At 45.6% G+C, this 16333-nt stretch overlaps 2 protein-coding genes across 2 annotated transcripts in view; both read right to left on the bottom strand.

The window, feature by feature from the left end:
- pltp (phospholipid transfer protein) overlaps nt 1-16333 on the bottom strand; it is an 86644-nt gene that overhangs the window by 14644 nt on the left and 55667 nt on the right. The window contains exon 13 of the mRNA XM_078554722.1: nt 6298-6365. Coding sequence (XP_078410848.1) covers nt 6298-6365 — 68 coding nt within the window. The remainder of the gene's footprint in view (nt 1-6297; nt 6366-16333) is intronic.
- The window catches only part of eapp (e2f-associated phosphoprotein), a 503058-nt gene continuing 496297 nt past the window's right edge, over nt 9573-16333 (bottom strand). The window contains exon 7 of the transcript XR_013578457.1: nt 9573-9590. The gene's annotated coding sequence lies outside the window, so the exon portion shown is untranslated. The remainder of the gene's footprint in view (nt 9591-16333) is intronic.

Below are 16333 nucleotides of genomic sequence, written 5' to 3'. Positions count from 1 at the left end.
CTCCCACAGCTACCTCGACTACAGCTCCTCACACCCCGCTTCCTGTAAGGACTCCATCCCATTCTCTCAGTTCTTTCGCCTCCGTCGCATCTGTTCTGATGATGCTACCTTCAAAAACAGTTCCTCTGACATGTCCTCCTTCTTCCTTAACCGAGGTTTTCCACCCGCGGTAGTTGACAGGGCCCTCAACCGTGTCCGGCCCATCTCCCGCGCATCTGCCCTCACACCTTCCTCTCCCTCCCAGAACCATGATAGGGTCCCCCTTGTCCTCACTTATCACCCCACCAGCCTCCGCATACAAAGGATCATCCTCCGCCATATCCGCCAACTCCAGCATGATGCCACCACCAAACACATCTTCCCTTCACCCCCCCGGCAGCATTCCGCAGGGATTATTCCCTCTGGGACACCCTGGTCCACTCCTCCATCACCCCCTACACCTCAACCCCCTCCCACGGCACCTTCCCATGCAACCGCAAAAGATGGAACACCTGCCCCTTTACTTCCCCTCTCCTCACCTTCCAAGGGACAAAACACTCCTTTCAAGTGAAGCAGCATTTCACTTGCACTTCCCTCAACTTAGTCTACTGCATTCGTTGCTCCCAATGTGGTTTCCTCTACATTGGAGAGACCAAACACAGACTGGGTGACTGCTTTGCAGAACACCTTCGGTCTGTCCGCAAGCATGACCCAGACCTCCCTGTCGCTTGCCATTTCAACACTCCACCCTGCTCTCATGCCCACATGTCCGTCCTTGGCTTGCTGCATTGTTCCAGTGAAGCTCAACGCAAACTGGAGGAACAGCACCTCATCTTCCGACTAGGCACTTTACAGCCTTCCGGACTGAATATCGAGTTCAACAACTTTAGATCATGAATTCTCTCCTCCATCCCCACCCCCTTTCCGATCCCCCCCTTTTTTTTCCAATAATTTATATAGATTTTTCTTTTCCCACCTATTTCCATTATTTTTAAATGTATTTCCATCCATTGTTTTATCTCTACCTTTTAGCCTATTTCGATCCCTTCCCTTCACCTCATCCCCACTCGGGCTATCTGTACTTTGCTTGTCCTGCTTTCTACCCTTAATTAGCACATTCCTTAGATAATATCACCACCTTCAACACCTCTTTGTCCTTTTGTCTATGACATCTTTTGGCTATCTCCACCTATCATGGCCCTCTATCCAGCTCTACCCCCACCCCTTAAACCAGCTTATATTTCACCTCTTTTCTATTTTTACTTAGTACTGTTGAAGAGTCATACGGACTCGAAATGTTAGCATGGATAGAAGATTGGCTGACTGAAAGCAGAGTGTTGGCATAAATAGGTCTTTTTCTGATTGGCAGGGTGTGACAAGTGGACTCCCACAGGGGTCTGTACCGGGGCCTCAAATTTTTACGGTTTACATCAACGACTTAGATGACCAGAGTGAAGGCATGGTAGCTAAATTTGCAGATGCCACAAAGATAGGTAGGAAAGTATGTCATGACACAAAGATAGGTAGGAAAGTATGTTGTGAAGAGGACATGAGGTTGTAGATGAATATAGATAGTTTGAGTGAGTGGGCAGAGATCTGGCAAACGGAGTTTAATGTGGGAAAGTGTGAAGTTGTTCACTTTGGCAGGAAGAACAAAAAAGCAGAGTATTACTTAAATGGAGAACGGCTGCAGTATTCTGAGGTGCAGCGGGATCTAGGTGTTCTAGTATATTAGTCACAAACGTTAGTATGTAGGTACAGCAAGTAATTAAGAAGGCTAATGGAATGCTATCCTTCATTATGAGAGGAGTTGAACATAAAAATAAGGATGTTATGCTTCAGTTATCCAGGGCATTGGTGAGATTGCACCTCGAATACTGTGTGCAGTTTTGGTCTCCTTATTTAAGGAAGGATGTAAATGCATTGGAGGTGGTTCAAAGGAAGTTAACTAGATTGATACCTGGAATGAGTGGGTTATCTTATGAAGAAAGGTTGGACAGACTGGGCTTGTTTCCACTGGAGCTTAGAAGAGTGAGGGGTGATTTGATTGAAGTATACAAGATCCTGAACGGCCTTTACAAGGTGGACGTCGAAAGGATGTTTCCTCATGTGGGTGAGTCCAGGACTAGGGGCACTGTTTTAAAATTAGGGGTTGCTCTTTTTGGACAGAGATGAGGAGAACGTTTTTTCTCTCAGAGAGTTGTGAGACTTTGGAACTCTCTGCCTCAGAAGGTAGTGGGAGCGGAGTCATTGGCCAGAATTTTCCAGTTGGCGATTTGGGGGCGGGGCCTGTTCGCCAACGGGAAAATGACGTGGAATGACGTCGGGAGGAACCCCATTGACAGGCTAATTAAGATCATTAAAGACCTGCCCGTCCAACCTTAAGGCTGATGGGCAGGCCAGGAGCCCCAGTGGGCTCCTGATAATACATGAAATCTCATCCACTGGCGGGATGAGGTTTCATGTCCATTTTTAAAAAGTGTAATAAAGTTTATGTCATTTTTACTAACATGTCCCATCTCGTGTGACATTGTCACATGAGGGGGACAGGTTAATAATATTTTTATTTTTCTATTTTTTAACTTTTGTGCACTGTCACTAATCTCCCTGAGACAGCACTTAGTCTTAGGGAGCAGTGCGCTCTTTCATGCGCATGTCGGCTGTCTGCCCGCCGCCGTGCCAGTCGGGCCCGCACACCCACCAAGGGCAAAATTCTGCCCATTGAATATTTTTAAGGCAGAGCTAGATAGGTTCTTGTTAGGCAAGGGAATCAAAGGTTATCGGGGTTAGATGGGAATGCGGAAATCGTAACACAAGATCAGCCATGATCTTATTGAATGGCGAAGCAGGCTTGAGGGGCCGAATGGTCTACACCTGTTCCTATTTCTTATGTTCTTTTTCTTTCCTTCTCTGCCACTGGTCTGTCTCATCAATACGATGTTGTGATTCTTGCTTGATGGAACTTGAACTTGATGGATAAGTTGTCACCATTTTGAATGATTGGTAGCAAGCTCCTCCCAGTTGTTAACGTCAATGCTGCTGCACTTCAAGGAGAGTTTCAGAGTGTCTTTGAAGTGTTTTCTTTGTTCTCCTGGGAACGTTGATTAAAGAATTCTCAGTCTAAGTCCTAGTTGGGCCTATATCCAAAGACCAGCAGTGAAAGTCACCAGTCCATTGATATCTTCCTGCAGTCCACAGCTTTCTCCCTCACTATCAACCATATGTTAAAATTGTGTATCATCTTAAAACTTTATGGCCCTACATTTAAGTCTAAATCATTAAGTGATATTTACCATGAAAAACAAGGGACCTTATACTGAGCCCTGTGGAACCCCACTGGAAACAGCGTTGCACTCACATTGGCTTCCAGTCACTCAGCCAATTTTGGATCCAACTTGTCATTTTCCCTTGGATCCCATGGGATCTTACTTTTCTGACCAGTCTGTCATGTGGAACTTTGTCAAAAGCTTTGCTAAAATCCATGTAGATGACATCAAAGGCATGAGCTACCCTCATCAACCTTACTTGTTACCTCCTTAAAAAAAATCAATCAGTTGAGTGGGACACACCTCCCCTTAACAAAGCCCTGCTGACTGCCCTTGAAAAGCTATTCTTTCTAAATGACAATTTACATTGTCCCCCAGAACTTTTTCCAACAATTTTCTAACCACCAATATTAGGCTGACTGCCCTAGCTCTTTCTCTCTTTTTTTAAACAATGGTATAATATTAGCCTCTGGCACGATGTCTGTACTGAGAGTATTGGAAAATAATGGTCAGAACCTCTGCACTTTACTGCCTTGCTTCTCTTAGCACCCTGGGATACATTTCATCCCAGCCTGGAGATTTATCTATTTTACTGGATGCTAAACCCCTTAATATTTCATTTCTCACTGTCTTTATAACATTTAATATTCATATTCCTCCTCCTTAACTACAAAGTTAGCATCATCCCCCTCTTTTGTGAAGGCTGATGCAAAGTATTCATTAAGAATCATTCCCAAAACTCTGCCATTTTGGTCTCTAATTGACCGTACTCTTTCCTTAGTCTTGCTCTTTGTGAACTTATCAGACATCTTTGGGTTTCTCTTGATTTTAAGTGCCAATATTTTTTCATCTCCTCTCTTTGATTTCCTAATTTCCTTTTTATTTTCACCCCTGCACTTTCTATATTCCTCTAGATTTTCTGCAGTTTTGAACACTCGATTTCTAACATAAGCTTCCCTTCTTGTTTATCATGCGTTGTATGCTGCTTGACATCCAGGGGTGGCCCACTATTTTTCTTTGTGGGAACATATTTGTTCTGAAACTTCACTATTGCCTCCTTGAATGCCTCCCACTGCCCATGAGCAAGGCCCACATTCTACCCTACATTCTCCTCCAACACCTCTTGTCCAGCTGGATGGGATCAGCTCTCACCTCTTAACTATCTAATCATAGCCAGAGAATCACTTGCAATGGCTTCTCATCCTACTCTTGCACTGTTACCTCTGGTGTCCCCCAATGATCAATCCTTGGCCCCTCCTATTTCTCACCTACATGCCGCCCCTCAGTGATAGCAGCCAAAGGTACTGCATTAGTATTCACATGTACACTGACTCCCAGCTCTCCCTCACCACCACCTCTCTCGACTCCTCCACTGTTGTTAAAAATGTCAGACTACTTATCCGACATCCAGGACTGGACAAGCAGAAATTTGCTCCAATTAAATATTGGGAAGACTGAAGCCATTGTTTTCAGACTTCATGCCAAACTCGGTTACCTAGCAACCAACTCCATCCCCCTCCCCGGCAGCAGTCTGAGATTAAGCCAGTCTGTTCACAACCTTGCTGTCACATTTGATCCCTATATTTGTGCCATCACTAAGGCCGCCGATTTCCAACTCATTAATGTCGCTCGACTTCACCTCTGCCTCAGCTCATCTGCTGCTGAAATCCTCATCCATGCCTTTGCTTCCTTTAGACTCGACTATTCCAGCACAGTCCCGGCTGCTCTCCCACAATCTACCCTCTGTAAACATTGAAGTCATCCAAAACTGCTGCCCGTGTCTTAATCTGCAACAAGTTCCATTCACCTATCACCCCTGTGTTTGCTGATCTACAAGTCCCTCCACAGCCTCACCCCCTCCCTATCTCTGTAATCTTCTTCAGCCCCATGACCCTCCAAGATCTCTATGCTCCTCTAATTCTGGCCTCCCGTGCACTCCCAATTATAATTATTGCCCCAAAGGTGGCTGCGTCTTCAGTTTCATAGACCCCAAGCTCTGGAACTCCCTCCCCACGCCTCTCTGCCTCTTTACCACACTTTCCTCCTTTAAGACATCCCTTAAAACCTGCCCCTTTGACCAAGCTTTTGGTCATCTGACCTAATATCTCCTTATGCGGCTCAGTGTCATACTTTGTTTTATAATGCTCTTGTGGGATGTTTCATTATGTTAAAAGGGGGTATTTAAATATAAGTTGTTGTTTCTGGGGTAGTTGCTCATAATTCTGTTACTGTACATTCAGTGCTTTCCATTTTGGCCCGTTTTCTAGCACATAACCAATGGGGACACGTGAACAGAGAGGCCTGAGCCTCAGTCCATAGGGCCTGATTTTGAATACTTTGCTGCCTGCACCTATCATGGCTCAAGACGCTGATAAATGATTAAAATCAGGCCACCTTTCTGGCCAGCAGTGGTCCCAGGTAAAGGTGTGTTACACTGAATCCCTTCCTCACATGGGGCCACAGTTCATTCCTTTGGCTCCTGGTGTCCACTAAAGCCTCGGTATGGAGTGGACTGTCTTCTTGATCCATTCCTGTGATGCATGCAGCACCATTTTGAAAGGAGCCTTCCACCCGCTGTCCTGTACTCCCTGTTCCAAAGGCCAAGCCCCTTTTAATATGGAAGGTTAGAAATGTTTGGAAATGGGAGAGCCCATGTCACATTCACTCAGACCAGTTCAGGAGCTGTGAAGTTGCCTTGACAAAGGTCACTGTCAAATTATTTTTGTGAGTGTTGAGGAGCAGAGCGCATCTTAACGTTGACAAAAATAATTAGTGGCTTGTGACTGCCTCCCCGTTATTTATCTTGTGGGTGGCAACTCTGGCTCGATCCTGAAGCTTCACTCCAGTGATTTACACCCAGTCACCTGTTTGGCTTTCTGTAGTTCACCTGCCAGAATTAGATCAAGACTGCAGGGGCCTCATCTGCACACCCTGCAGATTGGAGCCCGAGGCCAAAACTGCGACCATATAGTGGGATCTAGTGAACATTCAGATACATGGGAGTCTATAATGTCTCATTTTACTCATATAGTGCAGTGGCCAATGGTCCTACCTTTTGAGGTCCAATTTCATTGCAAGCTTCTTCCCCATCAGAGACACCTTTGCATTCAGTTTTGATTCCTGCAACAATAAATTCAAATGACAGGGGCTCTCCCAAGATTGTCGCTCAGGAAGTGAGATGATGCAATATTTTATAAAGATAGGAAAGTTGTAATATGGTTTATATAATATTCAGAGTATTGTATACAGTGACACACAGTGAAGCAGAAACCACAGCATGATGAAGTTAGTGAATGTCTAATATGCTCAGATTCAATTCCTCTTTATGAATTTATCAAACATCTTTGGGTTTCTCTTGATTTTAAGTGCCAATATTTTTTCATCTCCTCCTTTTGTTTTCCTAATTTTCTTTTTAATTTCACCTCTGTACTTTTCATATTCCTCTAGACTTGCTGCAGTATTGAACACTCAGTATCTAACATAAGCTTCAGTTTTTTGCTTATCAAACAGAGTATGCTGCTTGAAACCCAGGGAAAGCCCATTACTTTTATTTGTGGGGTTACTGTTCTAACGCAGACAGTAGCAGTTTCATTTTATGTTGGTTAGTGCAGAAGAGAAATGGGGTCTAATGGTGTTGTGTTTATCTTATAATATCACCTACAGACAATTCTAGTGCAGTGTATTATTATACACTACCTCACCAGCCGAATAATACTTGCAGGAATCTGGAATCCGAGGCAGGCTTGTTATATTGAGCTATGAGAAAGGAACAATGTTTAAAGGGACCTGAACTATGAATTCCACTTCAGAAGTGGCTTTGGCATTGTGTCCCGAACAGACACTGACACTCTTTTGGGACATAGAGACTGTCAAGTCATAGAGAGACTGTCGGGAGATCGAGAGGGACTGTTGGGAGATCGAGAGAGACTGTCTAATCCAAAGATGCTTTCTAAATACATAAGGATGAAGAGAGTAACTAAGGAAAGAGTTGGGCCTATTAGGGACCAGAAAGGTAACTTGTATCTGAAGGCAGAGGATGTGGTAAGGCTTCTAATGAACTCTGTCTTTATAAAAGAAGATGGCCAATAATGATGACATAGTGAAGGAGGAAGTGAGTGAAATATTGGCTGGGATAAACATTGTAAGAGAGGGAGTAATAAAGGGTTTGACATCTTTGAAAGTGGATTAGTTGCCAGGCCCAGATGAAATATATCCCAGCGTGCTGAAAGAAGCAAGGGAGGAAGTTGTGGAGACTCTGACCATTATATTTCAATTGTCTTTGGTTCCACAAGTGTGTCAGGGGATTGGAGCACTGCCAATGTTGTGCTGTGGTTAAAAAAGGGCGGAAGGGATAATCTGTGTAATTAGAGGCTGGTTAACTTCAGTTGTGGGCAAATAATTGGAATCAACTCTGAGGGACAGCATAAACCTTCATTTAAAAAGACATAGACTAATCAAAGACAGTCAGCATGGATTTGTTAATGGGAAGGTCATTGACTAATTCGATTGAAGTGTTTGAGGAGGTGACACTGCTTGACCATCGGGGTACTGCATGACCATCGGGGCACTGCGTGACTGTTGGGACACTGTCCAGGGCACTGTGCAACTGTCTGGGACATGTGTGATTGTCACAACAGCGGATCACAGCCCCAAATTACTTAAGGGCATATTGAACTTTTTAAAGGAAAATGTGTTCTTATTTAAAAAAGACATATAAGCAAAAGATGCCTGAGAATGTAAAATAACCATTTTCTGCAAAATTCCTATGTGGATTATGCTTGACCGACTAGACCAGAGAGACCATGGAATGTCTCACCTCAAAGGTGTCAAGGCCTCCTTCAGACAGAGACACTTGAAAGGGAGAGATGCAATGCAAAAGATGAACTTTAATCTCCTGTGATTGCAGAGGCAATGGAGACTACCATCTCAGCAGACTCAACTTCTTATTTCTGATCTGTGTGTATGTGTCTTGTGTTTTTATTATTTTTTCTCAGATTTTAAGTAACTAATAAACTCACTCTTTCTTTGGATCAAGAAAGCCTGGTTAAAATGATTCCTTCTCAATCATAAATATATTTGGACTGGGAAAGGGTATCCATGAGGGAAAAGATCCCTTTTAAATTAATCTTGTTGCGACCAACTGAGGATAAAGAAGGGGAGCCAGCTCATTCCTCCTCATCCGTGATCATAACAAATTGAGGGACCTTGCCCAGGGCTCAGTGCCAGAATAGTTCCCACAGACTAAATGAAAGAATGGGAAAAGTAAATTGTTCATTTGAAATCAATTTTAAAAACTGCTAAGAGTTTTTCTTGAGTCTGTACTACTAAAGTGTAGAAATGTCCACATTTGATGCCAGTGCTTTTCTAGGAGAATTAGGGGAAGTTACTTTTGGGGATTTAAAAGCTCTGTCCTTCAAACAGTTAAAAGATTTAGCGAGGCACTTAGGATTAGAATTCCGCCCAAAAGCCAGAAAACCCCAAACTTTAAAAGGGGTGTTCAACAGTCTACAGGTGGAAATTGAGGATGATGAAACAAATAGTGCGGCGATAGAGGGATTAAAATTGGAGAAGCAGAAATTAGAATTTCAGGAAAGAGAAAAGGAAAGAGAAAGAGGAAACGGAAAAAGAGAAAGAGGAAACAGAAAGCGAGAAAGAGGAAAGACAGGAAAGGGCATGGAGAGAAGAGAGAATTTCAGGACAAAGAGAGGGAAAGGGAGTTTAAACTAAAACAGCTCAAAGTGAGAGGCAGGAATCCTACTGCGTCCCTTGAAGACACCAATAGCTCAGACATTAAGACATGAGGCAACCTGGTTTGCTCATTTAATCCCTGAGTTTGATTTAGTAGAGGGGAAGCCTTCTTTATATCTTTCGAGCGGTTAGCACAGCAGTTAAAGTGGCCAGTCCAACATTGGTCCTTATTACTGCAGAGTAAACTTTCAGAGAAGGCTCAGGTGGTTTACTCCCTCCAGCCTGAGGAAAGTGCCACTGACTCGCAGGCAGAAAAAGGCCTGTTTTAAGTGCGTACCAGTTAGTGCCGGAACTGTACTGTCAGAAATTCCATACCCTCAGGAAATGGCCTGACCAGACATATCTGGAATTTGAAAGGCTTAAGCAACTTGCTTTTGACCAGTGGGTGAGGGAACTTAAAACAGAAGCCACATGAAAACCTCTGTGAAATAATTCTCCCTGAGGAGTTTAAAAACTCCCCACTCTTCCCAATAAGAACCCACCTAGAAGAACAAAGTGTAACAGGGGCCAGGCAGGCAGCCACACTGGCTGATGATTATGAGCTGATCCACAAACCCTTGTCCCAGAAGAGACCCTCCCCTAGTCACATCCAACTAACTGGGAAGAGTAGAGGCGGGGGGGGAAGAGTGATAGGAAATTGAGACCCATGGGAGAGAGGGAGATTCTGGGGGCCCTCCTCAGGACAGAAAGGGCGGTGCTGAGATGAAAAGTGAGGCCAAGATGCCTGTGTGTTTTAACTGCTGAAGGGTAGGGCACCTCCAGGCCAATTGCTGGAGGTTACAGAAAAAACAAGTGGGATTTATCAGGGCACATTCACCCAGTGCAGACAATGGGAGTCAGTCAGAGAGCATGTCAGACCAGGCTATGGCTCTGACTGCAGCTGTGAATCCCTTAGATGCACTCCTGAGAGTATGGATGAGGTTAAACGAATCTCTGAGAATTACAAGGATTTTGTATCCGAAGGAAAGGTGGCCACATTTCCCCAGGGCGAGGTGTGTCGGCCTATAGTGATACTGAAGGATACAGGGGTCAGCCAGACTCTACTATGGGAGAAGGCATGACCTTCCCACCAGAGAGTGCCATAAGTGCCAAGGCACTGGTAAAGGGGATTGAAGGATGGTACATGCCCATCACCTTATACTGTGTGCATCTAGAGTGCGACCTTGTGTCAGGACCAGTGACAATGGGAGTCATCCCCAGTTTGCCTGTGAACGGGGTTGACCTGCTCCTCAGCAATGACCTGGTGGGATCAAAGTTAATGGCATCGCCAGTGGTCTCAGAGAAGCCCACCTAGGTCAGGGAGACAGAACAAGTACGGAAGAAAGTACCTGGCATTTTCCCTGACTGTGTGGTAATGAGGCCCATGGCCAGACAAGCTCCATCACTGGAGGCTGAAGGGGCACTTCAGACAGAAGACCCCATGGTCTGATTATCTGAAATATTTGTCAGGAGGCTAGAAGACCCTTAGGAACTAATGAATTGATCGTTCTTGGTAGCAGCCCAGCAAGCTGACCCACTGTTAAAAACATTAGCTCAGACTGCCCCCACTGAAGCAGAGACAGAAGCAGTCCCTGAATAATACTACATTAAAAATGAGGTGCTATTGAGGAAATGGAGACCCCGTCACATACCTGCAGACTAGGAGTGGACAGTGATCCACCAGGTAGTGCTGCCACTGAGGTACCGTGGGCAAACCTTGCAGCTAGCTCACGAAATTCCAATAGCTGGGCATGTTGGGATACACAAAACTCTAAGCCCACATCAGCCAGAATTTTTACTGGCTGCACCTCTACAGGGATGTCATAAGGTTTTGCAGAGCCTGCCACACGTGCCAGGTTATGGGAAAACCCCAGCCTGCACCTATGATTCCCATGCCAGCTTTTGGAGAGCTATTCAGCAAAGTGTTAGTGGACTGTGTGGGGCCCCCAACTAAAACAAAAATGGGGCCACAGTCATACCCTTACCATCATGGATGTGACAACTCGTTTCCCAGAAAACCATATCTGCCAAAACAGTGGCAAGGGAATTGATCCAATTCTTTACCTGGTGGGTCTACCCACCGAGATCCAGTCAGATCAGGGCTCAAATTTCATGTCCGAAATATTCCAGGAAATCATGGGTAACCTGGGTGTGACCCAGCTGAAGTCTTCAGCATATCACCCACAGTCACAGGGGGTGTGAGAATGGTACCACCAAACCCTAAAAACAATGATCAGGGCACACTGCCATGAGTACCCCCGGGACTGGGATAAAGGGCTAGGTTTCCTTCAGTTCGCTACCAGGGACTCAGCCAATGAGTCCACCGGTTTTACTCCGCTTGAATTAGCTTACAGGCACCAAATGCGAGGGCCTCTGAAACGAATCAAGGAGGGGTTTTTAGAGCAGAAGGGGGAGCTTTCTCTCCATGTTGGATTACGTAGCCGTGTTCCGGGAGCGGCTCCTGAGAGCCTGCGGGGTGGCCCGAGAGCAGTGAAAATCTCCCAGACGGCTATGAAAATAACAGGTCAACAGACATGCCAAGACCTGAACCTTTCAGCCTGGAGACCATGTGTTAGTGCTCCTACCAATACCAGGTGAACCCTTACAGGCCTGGTTCAGTAGCCCGTACAGAGTAGCAAAGCAACTTGGGGAAGTGAACTATCTAACTGAGACCCCAGATCAGGAGAAAAAGCAAAGGCTGTGACATGTCAACATGATAAAGCAATATTACAGTCCAAAAGGGGACAAACAAGTAATGGTCTGTCCCATTGCCACTGACCTGGAGGACGAGGGTAGCAGTGGGGATGAATTGGAGAGAGGCGTGGGTGAGGCCCACATTGAACCCCCTACCAGGCTGACCAACACCAAGATACTAGAAAACTTAGACTCCTTATTCACCAGCCTAACTTTAGAACAGCGAGCAGACTTGATGAGGCTACTCATTGCATTTAGAGACTTGTGCAGAGACAAGCCAGGCTGCACCACACTAGCTCTACATGATGTGGATGTGGGAGAGGCCCCTTCCATAAAGCAACATCCTTATCGTCTAGGCCCAGAGAAGCTGGTCCAGGTCCAAGAGGAGATTAACAACATGCTGGAGCACCAACTAACAGAGTCTAGCAGCAGTAGCTGGAGCTCCCCAGTTGTGCTCGTGCCCAAGCCAGACAGCTGCATCGACTACCGTAAAGTTAATGCAGTGACCCGAGCCGACTCCTACCCGATACCCCAGCTGGAAGACGGCATAGATAGGATAGGTAAAGCAGCCTATATCACGAAGACAGATTTACTCACAGGATACTGGCAGGTTCCCTTGACGGCCCCAGCGAAGGAAATCTCTGCCTTTGTAACTCCGGATGGGTTATACCAGTGTCAAGTCATGCCATTTGGACTCCAAAATGCCCCAGTCACCTTTCAAAGGCTGATGAACCAGGTAGTGGTGGCTTATCCAATTGCATAGTGTAGATGACCTTCTAGTGTACAGAGACACCTGGGAAACTCACTTACAGCAACTAGCAGCCCTCTTCCAGAAAGTACAGTCAGCTGTACTACGAGTTCGCTAAGGCTCAGGTGACCTATCTAGGACATGTAGTGTGCCAGGGACAAGTGCAGCCCAGAGCTGCAAAGGTACAAGCAGTTGCGCTGTTCCCCAATCCCACAACGAAACAGGAAATCATGAGGGTCTTGGGGATGTGTGGGTTCTACCACGAGTTCATCCCAAACTTCAGCACAGTAGCCGCCCCGCTATTAGACCAACGACAGAAAAAAGCCAAGGTAGTATGGACTGAGAAATGCCAGACAGCTTTCAAAAAGCTGAAAGCCATTTTAATAGATGAGGCTGTGCTTGGAGCTCTGAACTTTAACCGAACATTTAAAGTAGCCATCGATGAGAGTGACATCGGGGTAGGGGCTGTCCTCCTCCAGGAAGGCAAATCAGGGATAGAGAGACCAATCAGGAATTCCCCCAAAAAGCTAAACAATCAGGAACGGTATTCCACAATGGAAAAGGAAACTCTCGGTTTATTACTGGCTCTCAGACACTTTGAGATATACGTTCGAAATAGATACAGAGAGACCACAGTCTACACAACCTGTTAACCTTTGTGGAAAAGTTTAGGACACAAAATACCAGATTATTTCACTGGAGTTTTTTTCTCCAACCATAGCACCTACAAACCACCCACATTGCTGGGAAATCTAATGTGATTGCAGACACCCTGTCCAGAACTTAAAGGGACCCGGTTAGAACTGGAGAGAAAATATTGACTAAGGCTAGTGGTGCGTGTGTGTGTGTGTGTGTGTGAAAAGATAGCCGAGAATGTAAAGTTACAACTTTCTGGAAAAATTCCTATGCGGATCTCACTTGACCAACCAGCTCAGAGAGACCATAGAATGTTGCACCTAAAAGTCACGGCCTATTTCAGACAGAGGCACTGAAAAGGGAGAGATGTAATGCAAAAGACTGAACTTTAATCTCCTGTGGTTGTGGAGATAATGGAGGCTGATTACCATCACAGCAGAAACTATAAGATAAAAGCAAAAAACTGCGGATGCTGGAAATCCAAAACAAAAACAAAAATACCTGGAAAAACTCAGCAGGTCTGGCAGCATCTGCAGAGAGGAGCACAGTTAACGTTTCGAGTCCGCATGACTCTTCAACAGAGTTCTGTTGAAGAGTCATGCGGACTCGAAACGTTAACTATGCTCCTCTCCACAGATGCTGTCAGACCTGCTGAGTTTTTCCAGGTATTTTTGTTTTTGTTATAGCAGAAACCATCTCCTGTTGAGTTCCATCCCAGAATGTGGAAATGATCTGAGTTGAAAGAAAGCAGATTCTGGGCGAAAGATATGTCTGTTTTTTTCCCTTCCAGGAATATACAAGGAATTGGGTTAAAAAGCTAGCTGCAAACCTGATCTGTGTGTTCTAGTACTGGTGTGCTAGTGAGTGTGGGACGTGAGGATCACAGCAGAAGAAAATCAACTAGGCATCCCTACAGCTTGCAGGTAAGTCTCTATCTCTCTCTGTCTCTCACTGGGGGCAAGTCAGAAAAGTCAGTCAAAAAGGAAACAGGACAGCTCCTTCAGCTAACCTGCAGAACCAAGTGTCTCCGAATCAACTGCTCAACTGCTAAAGTCAGCTCCAATGGAATTACCGAACTTAATAGCTGCCATGTTTCGCTACCTACTCCTCACAGACAGGCCAAGGACTGATTTGTATATCTTTTTTTAACTTTTATTTTCAGACTCAACTTTTCATTTCCGATCTGTGTGTATGTGTATTGCACTTTTATTATTTTTTCTTGGGTTTTGGTAACTGATAAACTTACTCTTTCTTTGACTCAAGAAAGCCAGGTTAAAATGGCTCCTTCTAAAACATAAATACATTTGGATTGGGAAAGGGTATCCACGAGGGAAGGGACCCCTTTTGAATTAGCCTTGTTGCGACCAACCAAGGCGGTTGAATAAAGAAAGGGAGCCAGCTCATTCCTCATCACCCGGGACCATAACAAAATTGGGGTCCCATTCGGGAAGTTAACAATTTGGGGTATCTCATCCGGGATCATAACAAATTGGGGGCCCTTGCCTGGGGACCGGTCATAACAACTGTTGGGACTGCGTGACTGTCGGGACGATGTGTGGCTGTCCAGACACCGTAACCATCGGGATTCTGTGTGATAGACAGGGCACTGCCTGACTGTCAGAGACTGATGTGTCACTGTGTGACTGTCGGGGCACTGTGTGACTGTCAGGGTACTGTGTGACTGAAGGGTCACTGTGTGGCTATCGGGGCATTATCTGACCGTTATGGTACTGTGTGACTGATGGGTCATTGTGTGACTGTCGGGGCACTGTGTTACTGTCAGGGTACTGTGTGACTGATGGGTCACTGTGTGACTGTTTGGGGCACTGTGTGACTTTCAGGGTATTGTGTGACTGTCAGGGCACTGTCTGACTGTCAGGGTACTGTGTGACTGATGGGTCACTGTCTGACTGTCGGGACACTGTATCAGCAGTGTCAATATATCAGCAATTAAATTGTCAAGGGCCAATAAAAAATATCTTGTTGACTGGGAATTATACAATTAAGACAATTGCATTTTTTAAACAGATAATGGACATTGGCTCACCCATAAATGGGTACAGAGTCCGTGGACCATGCCTATGTTAGTTGTCGAAGGCTGTGCACCCCTTTTAGTTATATGAAAAGCTTTTTGCTTCTGTTTTGTTTGCTCTTCAGCCCCATGCTCCTGATCTATGGGCACCTAGTGCGGACGGGGGTCAGGAGTGAGGAGGACCTCCTTGTGAACCTGCTCCTGGGCCCGGCCAAATTGGCCCTTAATAGGTCCAGGCAGCGAGCAATCGAGGGGATCGTCCAACTCGACTGTCTGCCCCTCCTCCACGGCTATGTTCGCGGTCGGGTGTCCCTGGAGAGGGAGCACATGGTGTCCAGGCCTCCCGTACTTGGTGGGCACCACGGGGGCTGGGGGGGTTTTATCAACCCCCTTAATCATGTTTAATTTGAAATTTGTAAGTTTTCTTTAAGACTTTGCTTTTCTTTCTGCAGTATCCCTTTCAGGGGCTGCTTTTTAATTTGTCCCTTGTTTTGTTAATTTAGCTTAATTGGTTCATCCAAATAGTATAAATGGGTGCAGCTGTAACACTGCGGTGGGGAAAGGAATTGGGAGTTTGTTATTTTGTTGAGCTGGCTGAAGAATAAACCAGCTTGAGGTAAAAGACCAGTTTCAGGCTCATTCTTCCCTTATACATAATTATTGGAGTTAACGTGTGTGACTGTCAAGGCAACATAATGTAAACACTGAGAGACTCCCCAAAAGACACAGGTAGACTGTCAGGTCACTTAATGGGCCTAGGGCTATGAAACTTAAGAGACCGTTAATTAAAGACTGGCGCCTTTCTTGCTCCTTCCGCCCAATTGAGAGTTCAATTCTGTCTGGAAGGTGTTGGAATTCTGGCACAACCTGCGATTTTCAAAGGCCAGCCTCACTGGATTCCCCCAGCCCACCCCAGGCCATTTGAAAATCCAGCCCAGTGTAACTGACGGGACACACCATGACAGACGGGACTGTGTGTGAGTCGGGACACACCATGACAGACGAAACTGTGCGTGATAGGCAGGACACACCATGACAGACGAAACTATGCGTGATAGGCAGGACACACCATGACAGACGAAACTATGCAAGACAGTTGGGACACACCATGACAGACGGGACTGTGCGTAACAGTCAGGACACACCATGACAGTAGGAATAGTGCATGACAGTCAGGGCACATCATGACAGATGGAACTGTGTGTGACAGTCAGGACACACCATGACAGATGGAACTGCGTGAGACAGTTG

The sequence above is a fragment of the Cetorhinus maximus genome, chromosome 13 (genome assembly GCF_964194155.1).
Source record: "Cetorhinus maximus chromosome 13, sCetMax3.hap1.1, whole genome shotgun sequence".
Classification (NCBI taxonomy): domain Eukaryota; kingdom Metazoa; phylum Chordata; class Chondrichthyes; order Lamniformes; family Cetorhinidae; genus Cetorhinus; species Cetorhinus maximus.
The sequence above is the reverse complement of the archived record's forward strand: the minus strand, read 5'-3'. Positions and strand labels throughout refer to the sequence as shown.